The sequence below is a fragment of the Bison bison genome, unplaced genomic scaffold (assembly GCF_000754665.1).
Source record: "Bison bison bison isolate TAMUID 2011002044 unplaced genomic scaffold, Bison_UMD1.0 scf7180017864323, whole genome shotgun sequence".
NCBI lineage: Eukaryota > Metazoa > Chordata > Mammalia > Artiodactyla > Bovidae > Bison > Bison bison.
Genome location: NW_011494895.1, coordinates 2,325,539 through 2,347,887, shown reverse-complemented (window position 1 = coordinate 2,347,887; position 22,349 = coordinate 2,325,539). Strand labels below are relative to the sequence as shown.

At 43.9% G+C, this 22,349-nt stretch overlaps 1 protein-coding gene across 1 annotated transcript in view; it reads left to right on the top strand.

The window, feature by feature from the left end:
* Positions 1-11,577: 11,577 nt before the first annotated feature.
* ITIH2 (inter-alpha-trypsin inhibitor heavy chain 2) overlaps positions 11,578-22,349 on the top strand; it is a 32,180-nt gene continuing 21,408 nt past the window's right edge. The window contains exons 1-6 of the mRNA XM_010853145.1: positions 11,578-11,823; positions 14,137-14,211; positions 16,358-16,390; positions 18,764-18,933; positions 20,949-21,053; positions 21,922-22,084. Of these exons, the coding sequence (XP_010851447.1) occupies positions 11,740-11,823; positions 14,137-14,211; positions 16,358-16,390; positions 18,764-18,933; positions 20,949-21,053; positions 21,922-22,084 (630 nt within the window). The 5' untranslated portion in view covers positions 11,578-11,739. The remainder of the gene's footprint in view (positions 11,824-14,136; positions 14,212-16,357; positions 16,391-18,763; positions 18,934-20,948; positions 21,054-21,921; positions 22,085-22,349) is intronic.

Here is a 22,349-nt window from a genome sequence, read left to right as displayed (position 1 = left end):
AAGAATTTATGCTTTTGAACTGTGGTGTTGAAGAAGAGTCTTGAGAGTCCTTTGAACTGCAAGGAGATCCATCCAGTCAATCCTAATGGAAATCAGTCCTGAATATTCATCGGAAGGACTGATGCTGAAGCTGAAACTCCCAGCATCAGGGTCGTTTCTTATAAGTCAGCACTTCACATCAGGTGGCCAAAGTACTGGAGCTTCAGCTTCAGCATCAGTCCTTCCAATGAATATTCAGGATCGATTTCCTTAGGATTGACTGGTTTGATCTCCTTGCAGTCCAAGGGAATCTCAAGAGTCTTCTCCAACAAGGATGGGTGTATCAGCTCAAAATAGGTGAGCACCTTGCGCCATCTAGTGGAGTTACACAAAAAACATTTCCAGTGATTTGTTCAATTGCTTAGCAGCATCTGACTCCTTAGGACCCCATGGACTGCAGCATGCCAGCCTTCCCTGTCCTCCACTATCTCCTGGAGTTTGATCAAATTCATGTCCATTGAGTCGGTGATGCTGTCTAACCATCTAATCCTCAGCCGCTCCCTTCTCCTTTTGCCTTCAATCTTTCCCAGCAGCAGGGGCTTTTCCAGTGATTTACTGACCTGGATTTGCAGACCCACACCATTTAAAAGCCACTTTGGATACACTTAGGAATCACAGTAAAGACAGAAACTTTGAATAAAACCGGAATCTTTCCCCCACTAAGCAACAGCTCTAAAATCATTCTTTCAGACTCTCCCAGCCTTGTGCCCCCGATTCTGTACAGCAGCTTTGTATTAAAAATACCGCGCCCCCACCACGTGTCCTAGAAGAGACCACCCTGCTTATCATAGGATCTCAGAGATTTCCTTCCTTCACTATGTGATGCAGCGGCTTCTGGCAAAGTCAGCAGCGCTGCTGGCTGCCTAAGGGCAGCTGCAGGGCATGATGGAAAATGCAGATTCCTGAGGCCTGCTCACCTCTTGTCAGCTGCACACTTTGCTGTTGACGTAAATGCTGTTTGAATGTGCTGTTCCATGCATGGTACAAGGGCCTCCCCAAATTTCTGCAAATTCTATGTCTCATTCTTATGGTAGCATCTGCTTTTCATCTTGCTGAACCCCCAGTCTCGGTTCTACCTTTCCTCTGCTGGTTTTTTTGGTACCAAAACGAAGCTTCCTCCTACTTCCTGGCATAGAAAGTGAAAGTGAAAGTATTAGTCACTCAGTGGTGCCCAGATTTCTGTGACTCTACGGACTAGGGTCCACCAAGCTCCTCTGTCCGTGGAATTTTCCAGGCAAGAACACTGGAGTGGGTAGCCATTCCCTTCTCCAGGGGATCTCCCCAACCCAGGGACTGAACCCAGATCTCCTGCATTGTAGGCAGATTCTTTACCATCTGAGGCTTGAGAAAGACTGCTTTCCCAGCCCCACTGAAATGAAGCCTGGCTGTGTGCCTTCCTCTGGCCAGTGAACTGTGGACGGAAATGACATATGTCATTTCCAGACATAAACATCTAAATAATGTACTCTTCCTCACTTTTCCATTCTCTCCACCACAGCCTCCCAGCAGGGTTGGTCTTGTTCATTTTCCTGCCACAGAGACTGGCTGCCTGCCCGGCTCCATCCAGCTTACAGATTCTTTGCCTGGCTTCTGAATTTTCCCTCTGTTGTGCTTTGGTATCTACATAGAACTATAACCCCATAATGAACCTCCTCTTTGGCCAGGGGGCTTCAAACTTGGATGCTGTCATACCCATTCCATCTTCTCATTTTTGTGCAGCTCTTTTCCTAAATTATGTATAGCATTATGCTCTCATATGACCCAGTTTTCAAATCTCTAACAATCCTGACTACTGTCCAGTAGTTTATCTCTAATTTCTTAGAGTCCCTCATGCTATTTCGTTCAGAATTGAATGCAATTTTCCAGGGAGAGTCTACACTGGAGAATGCCCTGACCCTTTACTGCAATTTACTTTTGCCTATCAAGATGTCTTTGAATTCTCAACCTGTCTTCCAAAATATTAGGCACCCTTTCCAACAACTTGTTGTCTGAAATTTTGTCCAGCATTTCGTTCAAGTCTACTTCAAGTATATATTTGTTTGTTTTGTTTTTTCAATCAGCGTTATTACTGAGGTATAACATATTCATAGGAGAAGGAAATGGCAACCCACTCCAGTGTTCTTGCCTGGGAACTCTCGTGGATGAAGGAGCCTGTTGGGCTACAGTCCATGGGGTCACAAAGAGTCGGAAATGACTGAGAGACTAAAGAACAACAGTGTGTATACAATACAATTCACCAATTTTAAGTGTGTAGTTGGATAAATTTTGACAGATATATAGAGTTGTATAATCATACCACGGTCATGATATAGTCATGATGTTTCCATGTCGTAAAGTTAGCACCCCCTTTGCTGCTAATCCCCTTCTACGTCAAGTTTCTTTTATTTGAACAGGTTCCGTGAGTTTTACAATTCTTTTTCTCACCACAAAATCTATTCCTTCATGTTAACATGAATCTACTCGTAAGAGCTTTTCTGCTTGGGTTTGTTCAGACAACAGGTTCCGTAATGAAGGCTTGGAAAGCTCATTCGTTTTCATTTTCCACCTCGTCCATGATAAGCATATTAGAATCCATTTGTGCTTATAAGAACTCTGGGTCTCCAGTGTAGAAACTTTGGGATAAAAAGAACTGAAGTTAGTTCAATCAAGCACTGTATAATCAGCGATCCTTTAGGCAGGGCAGGAAATGGCTCTTTGCCTTCCCCAAACTCACAAATCAAGGGGGAGAGTTAGGCTATGATACATGATCGTGTTAATGGATTGTGTGTGTGTTACCAGCCCCTGGCTCTGCTGACAGGAAGGATGGCCCTTCGGTGCCTGGCCAGGCTTGGGCCCTCGCCTCTGGTTTGGCCTCCAGTCAACGCCAGCACTCACCTGAAGGTGGCTTGGTCCCTCCTGCTTCCTGACCCTTGAGAAGGTCTTTACAGCACTCATAACTTCCCGTGGTCTTCAGATCCCCTTCTGCCTCCTGTGCACCCGCCTCCTAGGACTTCGGACCTCAGGCTGGCCTGCTTTGCCTTCTCTCGCCCATCCACCCCCTGAATCCCACTCTGATTCATCACCCCGTGTGCCTCCCGCCCTGTTCCTGCCTTGCAGAGTCTAAGGAGCCTTAGTCATCAAACCCCTTCCACACATAGAACCTTGTCAGACTGCTCCCTTTTCTAGTTATTAAACCCTCTTTTGAATGGTTTCATTCACTCAGGCTTCTTTTTTTTTTTAATTTTTTCAAAATAAAATCAACCTCAAGGGCCTTCCCTGGTGGTCCAGTGGTTGAGACTTCATCTTCCAATCCTGGGGTTGCAGGTTTGATCCCTGGCCGGGGAACTAAGATCCCACATACCTCAAAAAACCGAAACATAAAACAGAAAGAGTATTGTAACAAATTCAGTAAAGACATTGAAAATGGTCCACACTGAAAAAAACGTTAATAAAATAAATAAATAAAAATAAAATCAACCTCAAGCTCCGAAACCTATAATGTATAGCATCTAAAGGTCTTCTGTTTTGGAAATGGAGGGAACCCAATGGGAATCCTTTACAAGCTGTTTCTCTGAAACTTCTTTTGGTTCCCTTGGCCCTTAGTCTGGGCCAAGACGTGGCTAATTTGAATTAGTGCAGTGCAGCCTTATTACCATCACATTCCTCCTGGGTTTATTTTCCTCTTAATCCATTGCTTGTGCTCCTCCTTCTGGTTGATGGTCCCATTCTAAGGAAGAGCCAAGGTAAATAAACTCCTGGTTGACTTTACTCTATTTTCCCTGGCTTCAGGCCTAGTGTTCTTCATTTTTTCCCATGTGCTCCGGACATCGTTTTATTTTTATTTGATTTTACTTTTTAAACAAAGACTAATTTTTAGGGGAGGGGGGAGTGCAGCATGTGGGATCTTAGTGCACTAACCAGGGATTGAACCCGAGCCTCCTGCATCAGAAGCAGAGTCTTAACCAGTGAACCACTAGCGAAGTCCCCCAGACATAGTTTTAAAGGTGCGTTTTGGTGTTGGGATCTCTTGATTTATTCCTACTGTGTAGCACAGGGAACTCTACTCAGTACACTCTGATAACTTTATGGGAAAAGAATCTGAAAAAGAATCAGATAACTGAATCCTTCTGCTGTGTACCTCCAACTAACACAACATCATTGTGTGAGAGTTGGACCATAAAGAAGGTTGAGCACCGAAGAACTCATGCTTTTGAACTGTGGTGTTGGAGAAGACTCTTGAGAAATCCTTGGCCTGCAAGGAGATCAAACCAGTCCGTCCTAAAGGAAATCAACTCTGAATGTTCATTGGAAGGACTTATGCTGAAGCTGAAGCTCTAATACTTTGGCCACCTGATGCCAAGAACTGGCTCATTGGGAAAGACCCTGATGCTGAGAAAGATTGAAGGCAGGAGGAGAAGGGGACGACAAAGGATGAGATGGTTGGATGGCATCACTGACTCAGTGGACATGAGTTTGAGCAAACTCCAGGAGATGGTGAAGGACACGGAAGCCTGGCGTGCTGCAGTCCATGCGGTTGCAAAGAGTTGGACATGACTGAGCAACTGAACAGCACAACACTGTAAATCAACTATGCTCCAATATAAAATTAAAAAAATTTTTAAAGTATGACGCGTCACACACTCTAACTTTGTATTTTTGGCTCATGCAAGCTCTATCCAATTTCTAACATTTTTCTTCTGAAATTTATGTTCTGTCCCAAAATTACAGTAACCCACACTTATGCTTGTTGTTGTTCAGTCGTTCAGTCGTGTATGTCTCTTTGCGACCCCAGGGACCAAAGCAATCTTGATTCCAGCTTGTGCTTCATTCAGCCTGGCATTTCACATAATGTATTCTTCATATAAGTTAAATAAGCAGGGTGACAGTATACAGCCTTGACACACTCCTTTCTCAATTTAGAACCAGTCTGTTATTCCAAGTCCAGTTCTAACTGTTGCTTCTTGACCTGGATACAGGTTTCTCAGGAGGCAGGTCTGGTATTCCCATCTCTTTAAGAATTTTTCACAGTTGTGATCCACACAGTGAAAGGCTTTAGCATAGTCAATAAAGAAGCAATAGATGTTCTTCTGGAATTCTCTTGCTTTTTCTATGATCCAACAGGTGTTGGCAATTTGATCTCTGGTTCCTCTGCCTTTTCTAAATCCAGGTTGAACATCCGAAAGTTCTCAGTTCACGTACTGTTGAAGCCTTGCTTGGAGAATTTTGAGCATTATTTTGCTAGTGTGAGAGATGAGTGCAATTGTGTGGTAGTTTGAACATTCTTTGGCATTGCCTTTCCTTTGGGATTGGAATGGAAACTGACCTTTTCCAGTCCTATGGCCACTGCTGAGTTTTGCAAATTTGCTGGCATATTGAGTGCAGCACTTTCACAGCATCATCTTTCAGGATTTGAAAGAGCTCAGCTGGAGTTCCATCCCCTCCACCAGCTTTGTTATCCTTAGTGATGCTTCCTAAGGCCCACTTGACTTCGCACTCCAGGATGTCTGGCTCTAGGTGAGTGTTCATACCATAGTGGTTGTCTGGGCCATTAAGATCTTTTTTGTAGAGTTCTTCTGTGTATTCTTGCCACCGCTTCTTAATATCTTCTGCTTCTGCCCTTTATTGTGCCCATCTTTGCATAAAATGTTCCCTAGGTATCTCTAATTTTCTTGAAGAGATCTCTAGGCTTTCCCATTCTATTGTTTTCCTCTATTTCTTTGCATTATTCACTTAAGAAGGTTTTCTTATCTCTCCTTGCTATTCTTTGAACTCTGCATTCAGATGGGTGTATTTTTTGAGAAGAAAAAAGACCTGACAGAATGATATAGTAGCGTCTTGAGAAATTAAAAAAAAATAATCCTTGAAGAACCTAATGCAAAATATCTTAACCTGACTATCATAAAAAAAGGGATCTAAGTTCAAAGACATGTAGAAAGCAGACCTGGTCCATATCACACCCCATCTGAACAAGCAGGTAAGGATCGGATACAGCAATTTGTAAGTTGTATCACCTTTTGACTTCAGACTTTTAAAAGTATACTCTTTCACAACGGTAGAAATAAAACTGGATTTTGTAATTGTGTGATGGTTATTGCAACACCATTATCTAAGCTACCAAAACTTACACTCAGAGCCACAAACCCAAGTGTATCGATGTTCCTGAGAATTCTCTTTGGGCAATAAATGAGTTATTCTTTTATTTAAACATTATGAAATGTACTGAATTTTTTTTCTCTTAGATTTCCTACCGATTCTCACATTTATGGAAGTGAATATTCCTGCAGCATTTGTGGTAGCGATTTCCATATAAATCCAGACTGTGTAAGTAACAATGGAAGGTACCAATGGATACCTTCCATTCACCGGTGACAGCCACCCAGGCCCAAGGCTAGTGGAAGGAGCCCAGGTGAGGACCCCATGACCTGAGTACACACCTGCCCTGGTAGGGAGCCTGGCACTTCTGGATGGCAAGAGAGATCAAACGTGGTGAGTTTTTTTTCATGACCTTGGAATCTGGAGATAGGTCATCAGCATAAAAAGAGAAGCCTGGCTCAGGCTGCTCTTAGCTTGACTTGTCCTAAGGTCATTCCAAATACCAGATTACAGTCATCAAGAGGAACTGATCAATGGAAGGGGCCAGAATCTTGGAACTCATACTTAACATTTGCAAAACGTGCAGTAAGGTCTGAATAGTCATTATCTCAGCGGGGGATGCAAAGCTGTGATGGAACTTTTCCGTGAGGGCCGGGTTGAAGCACCCACTTGGCTGGGAGCTCCCCCAGCCCAGCCTGCACACAAGGGAGGGAAGGAGTGGGTTTCTCACTTCCCGCGTCCAGAAGATACATCTTCCCAGAGAGTATAGCACCGTGCAATTTCTAAGGCCGAAGGGAAAACCTGGGCAGAAAAATAGAGGCAACTCTCAGTTGCATCCTCTGTGATTATATTTTACGCTCCAGGCAGGTTTTCTTTGGCTGTTTAGAACAGTAGCAGTAGTGACGCAAGCACAGGACAGCCACTCGCTCTGTGCCAGCACCTAATCTCGTTCGTTCTTGGTCTGCTCTTCCTCCCTGCTGCGCTATGACATGACGGTAGAGCCCCATTTTACCGGTGAAGAAACTGATTTACAGAGAGAGGCAATCTCCCACTACAGTCACTGGTCTAGTAAGAGACAGACTCTAGGTTTTGAAGATGGTGTCGTGTCCCTTTGGGGCTTCCCATGCGGCTCAGCTTAAGAATCTGCCTGCTAATGCAGGAGACTTGGGTTCATTACCGGAGTCGGGAAAAATCCTCGAGGAGGAAATGGCAACCCACTCCAGTATTCCTGCCTGGGAAATCTCATGGACAGAGGAGCCTGGTGGGCTACAGTCCTTGATGTCACAAAGAGTCAGACACGACTGAGCACATCATGTTCCGTTATTGGGAACTAAATAGCTTGATGCAAAAATATTTTGAAAAGGACAGCGCATGAAAGGAAAGAGTTATTACTTTGGGGCCAGATCACCTTCCAAGAGTGGTTCAAGTCAGTGTTGATCCTTAAGGGTCAGTTATGTTCAAAGGCACTGTGGTGACTGCTGTATACAGTGCCAGGCACAGTGTAGGCTATCTATGAAGGCTGGGTTTTTTAGTTTATTGAAATATAGTTGATTTACAGTGTTGGGTTAGTTTCTGCTGTATGGCAAGGTGATTTAGTTACACACATATATATATTCTTTTTCCATTATGATTTATTACAGGATATTGAATATAGTTCCCCATGCTCTACATGGGACCTTGATGTTTATCCATCCTATAGGTAATAGTTTGCATCTGCTGACCCCAAGCTCCCAATCCATCCCTCCCCCTCCTTTTCCCCCTTGGTAACCACACATCTGTTTTCTATGTCTCTGAGTCAGTTTCTGTTTCGTAGACAAGTTTGTTTGTGTCACAGTTTAGATTCCACATATAAGTGATATCATATGGTATTTGTCTTTCTCCGTAAAGAACAGTGGATGAAGGTGTGGTGGTCTCTGCACTTGAGAAAATGTGGCAGGGCATGGAGTTGTGTGCTGCAGATATGCCCCCAATGACACGAGTGATGAATGTCAGCCAGAGGAATCCATAGCATGTTGGTGACAGAAGTCGCAATGAAGATGACCTTTGAAAGGGGGATGTGATGCTGATAGATGGACATTGGAGCAGAAGGTGGGAATTGCAGGCAAGGGAGCTCTGTCGGGGAAGCCCTTGGATGAACGGTTTGGAGCTGAGTAAATTGTCTGGCTTTGTGGGGTGTAGGGCTTCCCTGGTAGCTCAGTTGGTAAAGAATCCACCTGCAATGCAGGAGACCCCAGTTCGATTCCTGGGTCAGGAAGATCTGCTGGAGAAGGGATAGGCTACCCACTGCAGTATTCCTGGGCTTCCCTTATGGCTCAGCTGGTAAAGAATCTGCCTTCAATGCTTAAGATCTGGGTTCAGTCCCTGGGTTGGGAAAATCCCCTGGAGAAGGGAACAGCTACCCACTCCAGTATTCTGGCCTAGAGAATTCCATGGACTATATAGTCCATAGGGTCGAAAAGAGTCGGACACGACTGAGTGACTTTCACTTTGTGGTGTGTAGGTCACCTGGAGATCAGGCTGAAGGTAGTGGATTGACCACTGTGAAGTCACTCTTGGCTGGATCTTCTATAGGAAGAGAGTGGAGACTCTGGAGCAGGGAGTAACTGCTTCAGAGCAGCACCTGGGTGCTGTGTTCAGCCATGGTGTGAGGGTGATGGATTCAGAAACTGTAGCCAAGGCATCCTCTAGAAAACACTGCTAGCATTCCAGAAAATTAGTGAATGTGATGACAGTGGGAATGGAGAGGAAGTGGAATCCAGATCAACTAGTACGTTCCCAGAAATGCTTACCACGTTCACTCTTAGCTGAGACCAAGCATTTGGGGGGCGGGGAGCGGGGTGTGTGTGTAAATTCACTACCAAAGTCATGCAGTACATGCTTAACAAAACCAAATCAGTACTATCTGGGGTCCGACCCCATGTCATCTTCACTTATAGCAAACGCTGCTCTGTCTTCAACTAATAGATTTATCTGGTTAGCTTAGACCTCTATTTTACTTAAACAAAAATAGGTGGTGTGTAAAACAAGTGATTTTCTTTGTTCTGCCAAGGTTACCTGTATTCCTTGCTGAAAATATTTTAGCTGACTTGGAATCAGTTTTCTTTGCTCTTTAAATTGTTTTTTAAATGTTTAATTGTGAAATATCACAGAGGAAAATTTAAAATATACGTGTTTAATGGAAGCAAGCCAAGTGTTCACGGCAGGATGAATGGATAAAGAAAATATGATGTATACATACAGTAGATGATTATATTCAGCCTTTTTTTATGTGGACCATTTTTTTTTGATGTCTTTATTGAATTTGTTACAATATTGCTTCTGTTTGATGTTTTGTCTTTTTTTGGATCTTAGCTCCCTGACCAGGGATCAAATCCCCTTTGAAAGGCGAAGTCTTAACCACTTGGACTGCCAGGGACATCTGATAAATAAAGAAGGAAATCCTGATGTAAATGACAACATGAATACACCTTGAGGACGTTATGCTAAGTTAAATAAGCCAGTCACAAAAGGACAAATACTGGATGATTCCACTTACACGAGGTATGTAAGGTGATCGTACTCGTAGGAAAAACAAGTAGTAGGTGGTTGCCAGGAGCTGGGGCCAGGCAGAATGGAGAATTATTGTTTACTGGGGACAGGGTTTTAGTTTTGCTAGATGAACAATTTCTAGAGAGAGGCACTTCACAACAATGCGCACGTAGTTAATAATCTTAGGTTTAATTCTCTTCTTTCTTTTATGATTATTTGCTCTAACGTCTGTCTTCACCCAATACCATCTTTATAACCCCCATTTTCAAGTATTTAGAAAAAATAAGATAGATTTTAATGCAATCTCAACTTTCAGTCTGCTTTTGTCCCTTGGAGATAAAATGTAAATCTTAGAGACAGCATAAAGTTGAACTTTTTAAAAAAAATCAGTAAACCTTCATAATCTTACAGATAAATTTAATCCATTTGCATTTATAGTGCATTTGAAGCAACACTCCCAGTTATTTTGGGCACGTGCTTGGATTTAACAAATTTGTAGTTTTTTAAAGATCATCTTGCGTTATTTGAATGTCAGTTTATCTTCTTTGGCATGGTTTTTTATTTTCTCTTTCCACTTGCCTTGTTTTTGAAATAAACTTTAAGCCGTGTCCCTTTAAAGCAAACCAGAAGACAATCTCAGAAAAGTGATGTGTTTGTCCTGGGTTCATTGCAATCCACGCGGTGAGTGTCAGGGCCATGGAAAGCAGCCGAGTCTGGTCGGTACCGATCTGGTAGAAACAGCCCTACGTCACAGGTCACACGGGTCATCACAGACTTCCTGTTTTCATGGGGTGCAAGTTCCCTTGTGTTAGTGAACTTTTAGAGAAATTATTTCAGCAGCAGCTCCCTGACCAGGTGCTGGATCAAACAACTTTGGACAGAAAGGCGGTAGTTCCATCCTGGTAAAGGAAACTGCCAGAAAAGACATGGGAGCTGGCCAGACTGGGGTCCACAGCCTGGCTGTGTGCAAGCAGATATCTGGAGTAGAGCTCAAGAAAAAGTTTCATCAAATAGACTGGTCACCCAGCTTGGGGACCACAGGTAAACTTTAGTGTAAATTCACACCCGGAACCCCGATCCCGGGGAGGAAACCCAGGGTGCCTCTCCCGGCACCTACTGAACTTTGATTCTCAACCTTGAATCAAGTCCCCACTTGCTGACTGTGAGATGGGGAATCAATTACCGAATCTTCTTTTCCGCCATTGTGAATGGAGATAAATGTAGTACGCACCTGATATGGCTCTTTTATAGTTGAAAAGTAAAGGACTAAAGTTAATGCAAGTAAAAGAGACTGATACCACAGAGAACTTCATGAATCCTAGTTATCATTGTTACTAGGATTCCTGACCGTGAGCAGGAAGGGATTCCAGGCTGGGCTGTCCCTGGTTCTGGGACTAGGGGGAGCTGATTTTCCACCGACCTGAGTGAGGCTGACCGGAAGCAGTGGGAACAGACTCTGTTCTCTTCATCAAAGATGTTCCCAAAGTTTCCTCGCTGCAGGGCGTGCCTCCCACACTGCTTCTCACCCAGTTCTTTCATGAAATAGGTTCTCGGTAATCAAAGGGAGACGGAAAAACGCATTGCTCATGAGTGCTTTGCTCAGAAACTCTGGAGTTTCTTCTCCTCCTTTCCCTAAATTCCTCCTGCTTTCACTTTAGGCTTTTGTTTCCAGAAACTTTTTAACTTTAGGTTTTTCCCATCTGACTCAATTTCTCGGAAAAGTTCCTCACCTGGTCTTTCAAAGAGGATGACACTGACCTTTAGATCTCTTTGATTTTAAGATGAACAGAAATCAGCGGAAAGGGAAAAAAAAAATACTGCACATCCATCTGACCCTGACTTGCTCTTACAGCCCAGGGACTGCCTCTGGCTTGGCTGTTTGAATAACCTCTGGGCATCTGATCCACCCCCAGAGCTTAAGTTTGAACTCCAGAACAAATATTTGTCCGGTTTGGAGCAAAGTTTGAGAGCTCTCTTCTCTTTTCTTCTTTTTAAAGCCCAACTGTACTGCTCTGCTGTGCCTGTCTGATCGTGGTTCAGGGGACACTGGGCTCCCCCCCAGACCCCCCGCCTGAGAGCTGGGCAGAGACACCCAGCGCGATGAAGGGGCTCACGTGCTTTTTCCTCTGCTTCTTCCTTTCTGAATCGAGAGGCTTTGAAATCCCCACCAATGGACTTTCAGAAGTAAGTACTTCCAAAAGACTCCTTGCTGTAGGCCCCCTCCGTTAGTTTGGTAAATAGAGTGTCGCTCAGTTGTGCCTGACTCTTTGCGACCCCATGGACGTGGTCCACCAGCCTCCTCTGTCCATGGGATTCTCCAGGCCAGAATCCTGGAGTGGGTAGCCATTCCCTTCTCCAGGGGATTTTCCCGACCCAGGGATTGAACCTGGGTCTCCTGCATTGCAGGTGAATTCTTTACCATCTGAGCCACCATCGAAACCTATTTCCTGTTGCTGTTCAAGGACTGTATCCTGTGAGGGTTAGAAATTTATGATAAAGTTTATCTGAGTAGAAGTGTTCGCTGTTGAAATTACTCAAATGTGTATTTACCCTTTAAAGCATTAATGGGCTTTTCATGAGAATTGAGTTCATGGGCTGGCCCCATAGTGTAGCACTTATGGAGTACAGCTGCCTCTCCTTATCTCAGAAACTGGGGATATTAACTGATCTGATCCAAAGGATGGTTATAAGGTTTAAGTGGCATTTGTAAACTACCCAGCACAGTGCGAACCTGAGCAAGAACTTGATAATTATTAGCTCTCATAACTATTATTATGAAATACCATTATTACTCTTTTACATAAGAGTATAACAAAAGCCATTTTCAAAGCACTCTGGTTGAGGGACTTCCCCGACTCACTGGAAAAGACCCTGATGCTGGAAAGATTGAAGGCAAAAGGAGAAAGGGGCAGCAGAGGATGAGATGGTTGGATGGCACGACTGACTCAATGGCCATCAATTTGAGCGAACTTCAGGAGATGGTAAAAGACAGGGAAGCCTGGTGTGCTGCAGTCCATGCAGTTGCAAAGAGTCGGACATGACTTGGTGACTGAACAACAACAAACAGCTGATGATCCAGTGGCTAAGATCCGAGCTCCCAGTGCATGGGCCCTGGGTTCAATCCCTGGTCAGGGAACTAGATCTTCCATGCCACAACTAAGAACCAGAACAGCCAAAAAATTAAAAAGGACTGTTGTTTGTTATACCTAAGTGAACAGTGATTTCCAAATTAAGGGCATTTAATATTCCTGTTAAAGGGGAAGATGGATGAGGCAGCGGGCAGAGTATAGGAATTATTCCCAAGGAGCTCACGGTCTTCCCTTCAGACCCTTGATCATCCTCAGCATGATGAAAGTCTTGGATTGAAAGTCATATAAGAGCTATTCTGATACTAGAAAAGCCACATGTATTCTGAGAATATCCTGGAAGATGCAGCGGCTTGTGATACTTACAGGGTGGATTATGTATACAAATGCCAAAGAACAAGATGGCATATTTGCAAGAAAAAAAAATCACTCTGTCTGCCTAGAAATGATCATATTTTCCAACACTTTAGAAACCACCAGAGTGTGTTGGAAGCCTCATTGACTGAGCCAGGAATTGGAGGCAGGGTTTCTAAAGGTGCTTGTGCTTTTTCAGTCACTTACTGGTATTCCTTTCATATAGACATCTTAGTAGACATTTCTGATGTTGCTAAGATCATCGCAACTCTTCCCCCAGGTACCTCCTTGTCATCTTCAAGCAAAGTGAAAAATTAATTCCTGCATCCACCAAGTTTGGAGATATTAACTCCTAGTTACTCACCTCCAAGATATAACCAGCAAACAAATAGATTAAAGAAATCATTGTAACAGAGAGAGAAAACAGCTTTTGGTTACCAAAGGGAAAAGGGGAGAGGGATAAATTAGGGGTTGGGGATTAACAGATACACACTCCTATGTATAAAATACATACAAGGACCTCCTGTATAGCATAAGAACTATATTCAATACATTGTAATATTCAACCTATAATCAGAGAAGGCAATGGCAACCCCACTCCAGTACTCTTGCCTGGAAAATCCCATGGATGGAGGAGCCTGGTAGGCTGTAGTCCATGGGGTTGCAAAGAGTCGGACACAACTGAGCGACTTCACTTTTACTTTTCACTTTTCTGCATTGGAGAAGGAAATGGCAACCCTCTCCAGTGTTCTTGCCTGGAGAATCCCAGGGACGGGGGAGCCAGGTGGGCTGCCATCTCTGGGGTCGCACAGAGTTGGACACAACTGAAGTGACTTAGCAGCAGCAGCGGCAGCATATATAACTGAATCACTTTGTTGCACACCTGAAACGTTGTAAATCAGCTATTGATTTTTTTAAAAAAAAGACATTATATGAAAAAAAATGAGATTGCACAGAAATATAGAAAACAAGACAAAATAATATATTAAATACTTTTTGCCTGTCACCAGCTGCCTTTTTTTCACTGATGGAAATAAACATCCTGATTTGTTTTAAGTTTGCAGACTATGGAGACCATGTGGAGTTGGCTCCAGGCAAATTTCAGTTTGTGCCAGAGAATCGGAGGTATCAGGTACAGTAAACCTCAGTTCCAAAAGGGAAAATAAGTGCAAGAGATCATGAATGAAAAAATAAGAAAAAGACTGTAGATCAGTCTTATGGACTCTGTGGGAGAGGGAGAGGGTGGGGAGATTTGGGAGAATGGCATTGAAACATGTATAATATCATGTATGAAATGAGTCGCTAGTCCAGGTTCGATGCACGATACTGGATGCTTGGGGCTGGTGTACTGGGACGACCCAGAAGGAGGGTATGGGGAGGGAGGAGGGAGGAGGGTTCAGGATGGGGAACACAGGTATACCTGTGGCGGATTCATTTCGATATTTGGCAAAACTAATACAATATTGTAAAGTTTAAAAATAAAAAAAAAAAAAAGACTGAGATGCTTTTTGCTATATTTTCTCAAGAGCTTGTTTTTCTTAGCAGCAAAGAGTCCAGTAGTATTATACTTGGGAGAAACACAGTTCTGCTGAAATGAAGGGAAACCTCCACATGACTGTCCATCTCTGAACGCAGCGGTCATGTTGTTCGCTTAAACAATATGTGGCTACGTGTTCAAAGCTTAAGATTATGGGATGGTTTTACTGTCATATATGGAAGAATTTCCTCCTAGGAGGACATATTTTGTGGCTTCCTTGTGGGGCCACACATGCTCCCCTACTGGTCACGGTCACTACCGTTTTGGGGAGCCGCTCAGAGAGCACAGGCAACCTAGCCACGCTGGAGGCCGTCTCCAGTTGTTAAGATCTCACCTTCCAGTACAGGGCGTGTGGGCTCAATCCCTGGTCCGGGAGCTAAGACCCCACATGCCTTGCGGCCAAAAAATCAAAACGTAATACAGAATAATATTATAATAAATTCAATGAAGACTTTAAAAGTGGTCCACATCAAAAAGATTTAAGAGGAAAAAAAAAGAAACCCCATAGGTAAATCCTCATGTCAGGGTCTTCATCTAAAAGACAAAACTTAAAGAACTGTTGAGAATTGGATTTGAAGGTCTGAAAAAGACCCATGGACATAGAAAACAAACTCATAGTTACCAAAGAGAAAAGGGGGAGAGGGATAAGTTAGGAGGTTGGGAGTAACAGATACACACTACTGTATATAAGATAGATAACCAGGAATCCCCTGGCTGTCTACTGGTTAGCACTCTGTTCTTCCACTGCAGGGGGCACAGGTTCAATCCCTTGCTGGGGAACTAAGATCCTGGAAGCTGGGCAGCATGGCCAAAAAAGAAAATAGATAACCAACAAGGACTTACATAGCACAGAGGAATATACTCAGTGTTTTGTAATAACCTTTGAGGGAAAAAAATCTGACAAAAAATAGATATGTAGAAATAACTGAATCACTTTGCTGTACATCTGAAACTAACACAACATTGTAAATAAACCTTGCTTCAATTTAAAAAAAAAAGTCTAAAAGAAGGCAACCGCTGGCCTTACTATGTCATATAACACCCCCGAAAATTTCAGCTCACCCCAAAGCAGGCAAGCTAAGCTCTACTAACCCACATCTGAATTATTACTTTAAAATCCATCTGACATTAGATGCTCACCCATTGCTCTAAAGCCAGCCCGCTTTCCATGCCACAGGACAGTCATTTATGTGGATAAATCTCTAGCATGGCAGTTAGAATACAGGATTTTCCATCTGCCAATTACCATGTTTAACTCAGGGGCTACGCCAAGGAGAAGACCCATGCGTTACAGCTCCCATGTTGCTGCGTCTAATGGAAGAGACAGACATGCCTTCCCACTGTCTGGGTTTGAAGGAATTTTGCTGCTATGAAAACACTCAGGCAAACATGTTTTTATTTGAATTAATAAGGTGGTTTTTACAGGATAAAGGTGATCTGTGCTACTCAGCATGAGCTCAGTTGAATATTTTCATTTAAAAACATTGGTTTTAACATTGTATCAGAGAATGATGGGCATGCCACCAAAAGACAGCCGAGACGCTGAGACACTTACTTACGGAAGCACCCCAGGGGAAACTAGCATTCAAGAATATTTGATAGTTATGTCTCGGTTCCAGTGAATGAATCAGAGCTCTGTATGGAAGGAGAAAATGTTTCTTGACAGAGAAAACAGTTTTTGCCCTCAAAGCAGTAAGCAACACGCTTCTAAAGAATGATTTTATCCAACTTCCTTTCACAGAGAAGTATTTCTGGAGAATCTGGAGAAAGGACGGTAAGTGTACTTTGATTTTGTTAAAAATTGATGTCTGAATGACTTTTCTGTTACCTATTACTGAGAAATCAATAAGGCTGCCTTCTTTGTCTTCAGCACCAAGAGTGTTTACCTGACTTTCGAAATACCTGTTTGCCCAAATCTGTTTGGAAGTGTGTTTAAAATTCAGTATAATAGGGTGGAGTGTCTAAGCAACCAGGAGAGATGTCCCCAGGAGCTGAAAATGTTCCTTTTCTTTACTTTGGCAAGTTTTGCCAACAACACAGGTTTTGGGGTTTTTTTTTTTTTGGAATAAAAACTATATATTGATTCCAACATAATGGTTTTGATTTAAAATAGGACACCTAACAGCTTTCGTGAGTGTGGAAAAGGCACTTTTAAACACGAAATCGGAGAAGGCAATGGCACCCCACTCCAGTACTCTTGCCTGGAAAATCCCATGGATGGAGGAGCCTGGTGGGCTGCAGTCCATGGGGTCGAGAAGAGTCGGACACGACTGAGCGACTTCACTTTCACTTTTCACTTTCATGCATTGGAGAAGGAAATGGCAACCCACTCCAGTGTTCTTGCCTGGAGAATCCCAGGGACGGGGAAGCCTGGTGGGCTGCCGTCTATGGGGTCGCACAGAGTCGGACACGACTGAAGCGACTTGGCAGCAAACAGGAAATGGCCCGATTCCCTGAGCCGTTTGGTGTACCGTAAGTCCCCTACATACAAACAAGCCCCATTCCAAGAGTGAGTTTGTACATCCAGCAAAGTTAACCTAAGTACACAACCAACACAACCAGCTGTATGTGGCTGCACTGTAATCGGTTTAGAATACTTTTCATACAAATAATACATAAAAAAAAAAAACTGACACAAAAAATAAAGAATGTTTTTAATCAGACAGTACAGTACCTTGAGAAGTACAGTGGTCCAGTACAAGAGCTGGCATGCAGGGACTGTGAACAGGACAGAAGCGGTACTGATGGAGGAGGGAGAGGAGGTGGGAGACGGTAGGGCTGAAGGGTCGTCAGCAACAGGAGACGGAGGGCAAGCTGCGGTTTCACTCATGCCTGATGTTGATGGCACACATTCCGGTTCCTTGCTGGAACCAGATGCTCATTCGCATCTTTGAAAATTTGCAGCTGCACCTCAAAGGTCCGTATGTATGTTTGGGCTTACTGTAGTTCCTCCTGTGGCAGGAAGACATCAAAAGGAAAGTTGTTTCCTTGGCTTCATAGTCTGAATGGACAGCAGCTGTGAGAAGCTCTGGGTTAAGGGGGAGGAACGACAAACAGCTTAGCCTGGGTTTTATCTTTGCTTGAGGTGAGCTGGATGTTCACCAGTTGAAAGATTTAATCTTGGATGCGAAGTTTGGGGAAAATGATACCTAGTATTGAAATAAGTAAAAAGCTTTGGAAAAAAAAAAAAGCAGAAACCAGTGGGTCCCATCACTGCCACAATCCTGGCAGTTTAGAGGCACCTCCTAAAAGATGTGTGTTTTCAGTGCTTTGTCTTTGAGCATATGGGTACTGGAACTGCCTTCAATCAATAGAGAAGGGTTGGGAGCCAGGTCCACAATGCTGGACCAGTCACCGCATCAAAATGCCCTCTGCGAGATGTTCTGTTCTTCACTCATATCCATCAGCATTCTCGTGCGTGCTCAGTTGCTCAGTGGTGTCCGACTCTTTGTGACCCCATGGACTGTAGCCTGTCAGGCTCCTCTGTTCACAGGATTCTCCAGGCAAGAATACTGGAGGGGGTAGCCATTGTCTTCTCCAGGAGATCTTCCCGATCCAGATCGAACCTGGGTCTCCCACATTGCAGGCAGGTTCTTTACCGTCTGAGCCACCAGGGAAGCCTAGCTCTCCTGTTCAAACTATATCTCATAGTTTGTTTTGATTTGGGAAACAACAGGAAGACTGGGAAAAGGTGAAATTGCAATAGATGAGGTTCAGAAAGGTAGGTAGCAGTGTGGGGCTTTGGGGACCGCCTGTGTGTTCCACTCCACTGTACCCCAGCAAGTGCCTGGGTTCCCCTTCTACACTGCACACCCGCATCCTTTCCTGCCCTCTGGCCCTGTATTCAGAGTTATTTCCTGCACTTTGATAATCCAATCTTGCTTCCCCACAACTATTTCCTCCTCATATTCCAACTTTCAGAATCATTGTTAATAGACTCACAGTGCTGTAGAGGCATCTCAAGATTTCTTAAAACAAGAGCGAGTTTCTGCCTGCAGGATATCCCAAGAATTTAGGAGAATGCTTAATAAAAGCTGAGTTATATACTTAGTGATGCCTTAGAATTTTCTGTACTGTTATCATCAAATATGCAGTGAAGTTCTGTCATTTTTCTCCGAGTACAGTTGATTTTTCTTGCCGATTTCAGGAAGATGTTGATCAAGTGACTGTTTATAGTTATAAAGTCCAGTCTACTATTACTTCTCGAGTGGCCAACACTGTTATCCAGACCAAAGTGGTGAACCACTCTCCACAGCCTCAAAATGTGGTGTTTGACGTGCAGATCCCCAAAGGAGCCTTCATCTCCAACTTCTCCATGTGAGTAACTCCCACTCAGAACCGGAAACTGGATATGCTCTGCTCCCAGGATCAAACCCCTCTCAGAGTGGACCTTTAGTGCCTCAACTCTTCATGCCTCTATACCCAGCATCTTTGTGTTGTTTAATTGCTAAGTTTTATCTGACTCTCTGCTACCCTCTGGACTGTAGCCCACCAGGCTTCTTTGTCCATGGGATTTCCTAGGCAAGAATACTGGAGCAGGTCTGCCATTTCCTCCTCCAGGGGATCTTCCTTAACTAAGGACTGAACCCGAGTCTCCTGCATTGGCAGGCGAATTCTTTACCACGTAAATTACCAGGGAAGCCCAGAGTGGACCCTGCTGGTCAGCAATTCCAGGGGTTCTCGATTTCAGAGTTGTGGACCCACTGGACATGGAGTCATCTTGCTGCTGCTAAGTCACTTCAGTCGTGTCCGACTCTGTGCGACCCCAGAGACGGCAGCACACCAGGCTCCCCCATCCCTGGGATTCTCCAGGCAAGAACACTGGAGTGGGTTGCCATTTCCTTCAATGCATGAAAGTGAAAAGTGAGAGTGAAGTCACTCAGTTGTGCCCGACTCCCAGCGACCCCATGGACTGCAGCCTACCAGGCTCCTTCGTCCATGGGATTTTCCAGGCAAGAGTACTGGAGTGGGTGCCATTGCCTTCTCCGGAGTCATCTTGGGGTGGGACCAAATAATTTGCTTCTGTTCAGAGTAACAGAATTTGCAAAGGATTTGCTTTTCTTTTCTAATGAGTGAAAATATCCTTAAGCCTGTCTCTATGGCAGTAATCTCCCACTTCCTTACGGAGAGGCCATATGTTCTATTTTGCTTCAACAACTCTAATCGGACTGCTCTGACTAATCATTGTTGGAACAGATTAGGTGACAGCAAGTGAAGAGTAAGGTAAGTAGGGACAGAGATGACAAGAGAGGGCAGAGTTCCCCCGGAGAGATGTTAGAAAGAGAAACACACACTTGGCAGGGATGGATCAGCACTTTTCTCCATCTTTCTTTGCTTTTTTCCACCCTCAAAGGATCCTTAATACATGGAAGAATGACCCTATAAACCACATGGCAGCCAGATAGCTAGTGGTTTATCAATCACAGCCCTAGGCACGTTTGTCATTCCAAAGGGATGCACAGGAGAACAACCCTTAATCCAAAGGGTAAACCTGGAAAATGAAGAAACAGTTTTTAAAATTTTGCCTTGGAGGATAGTTGACCTACAATGCTGGGTTAGTTTCAGGTGTACAGCAAAGCGATCGAGTTACACAACTATATATGTCCATCCTTTTGCAGATGCTTTTCCCATACAGCTTATTACAGAATACTGAGTAAAGTTCCCTGGCTATACAGTAGGTCATTGTTCTTATTTTATATATAGTGGTGTGTGTGTGTGTTAATCCCAAACTCTAATTTATCACTTCCCCTTCGCATTTCCCCTTTGGTAACCATATGTTTGTTTTCAAAGTTTGTTTCTGTTTTGTGAATAAGTTCATTTGTATCAATTTTGGGGGGTGATTCCACATATAAATAATATTATGTGATGTTTGTCTTTCTTTGTCTGACTAACTTCACTTAGTTTGATAATTTCTGAGCCCATCCATATTGCTGCAGATGGCATTATTTCATTCTTTTTTAGGGCTGAGTAGTATTCCAGTGTGTATATGTACCACGTCTTCTCTATCCATTCCTCTGTTGGTGGACACTTAGGTTGCTTCCCTGTCTTGGCTGTTGTAAATAGTGCTGCTGTGAACGCTGGGGAAGGAGCATCTTAAACACAAGTAACAATATGGGAGAGAAAGCTTCTAGTACAGGAGCCTACCTCATCTACCTTAAATCACACTGCCAGATAAACTCCTTTTATGAAACCTGCAAATGTCTCTCTACTTGAAGGTTCCTTCCAGGTGCAAAATGATAAATAATTCATTAAGTCCACCCGGTTGGGTTGTTGGCTTGTTTGTTCATTGTGCTTCTATTCAGACCAACTGTGACCCTTCTGTCATTTTTTAGGACTGTGGATGGCACAACTTTTACTAGTTCTATTAAGGAGAAAACCGTGGGCCGAGCTCTCTACGCACAGGCGAGAGCGAAAGGCAAGACGGCAGGACTGGTGAGGTAAGGGCAGGGTTCCCCACCACTGCTGCCTGTGCTCAAGCCCGTTCCCTCCGTGGCAAGCCAGCCCCCAGGAAGGCAGAGAAGCTCGTCCTTCTCTGCTAGGTCGCTTCTTTGTGGTACTTCCCTGATCCCACACGATCCAGTTACCCACAATCTTACCTTGCTTGTTTACCATTTAAATTTTCTAAAAATCGCTGACTGTTTCTCCTAAGGCTCAAATCACCCTCATTTGACAACCCTGCTGTTTTCTCTTTAAAACACTTCAAGATGAGTGATCACATTGGACTTGGTGCGTACGGGAGTAAATAAGGCATTAGTGCTGGAAATACATATTCAATTTGAAATAATAGATGTCTTCTTTATGAAGACTTTTAAAAATGTAAAGAATCCCTAGAATGAGTCTTACCAGCAGTAGGGGAAAGGTGTGCTGTCCTTTGGATCATCTAAACTGGAATTGAGTTCCGACCCTACAACTGACTCGCACGTGATCTCAAGTGGGTTACTTACCCTTTATGAACCTCATTTGTCATCACTTGCTAAATGAAGGTCTTGGTGTCCATCTTTTAGAGGGGCTATAATAGCAATGATATGTGTCAAGTTCCTGGCAGGTAACAGGGGATCACTAACCAGTAGCTCTTTGCAGATGACACTCAGATCTGTATGAAGCTCTGCAAGAAAAACATCAAGTAGGAGAGGGGAGGGGAATTCCAGGCTACTGGAAGGAAATTAATCTAGAAGTTGCTGTTATGTCTCCTGGACCTACCATTCGTTCTCCTAAGCAGTGAGCAGGTGGCTAGCCCAGGGCAGCCTGGACGCCCTCTGCGTAGATTCTACATGTGGACTTATGTGGGCGGGCTCGCATCTTTAGGAGCAGAGCTCTCGATATGGAGGACTTCAAAACCGAAGTGAGCATCGCCCCTGGAGCAAAGGTGCAGTTTGAACTTCATTACCAGGAAGTGAAGTGGAGGAAGCTGGGGTCCTACGAGCACAGACTCCACCTGAAGCCAGGACGACTGGCCAAGCACCTGGAGGTGAGCCCTCCCCCCTAGAGCTGGGCCCCCATCTGTGCTTTCTGTTCATCTTCTCTTCGTGGTGTTCCACGCCACTTGACACTGCAGGACAGGGTGGTGTATGGAAATTGACTCTGGGTTTGGAGTAAGGAAGTGCTGCTTCCTTACACATTTTAAGGCTAGCTCATCTCCTTATTTGCTGTGTCAATTTCCTGTGGCTGCTGTAGTAAATGATTGCACACAGGGGGCTTATGACAACAGAGATGTCTTCTTACACAGTTCTGGG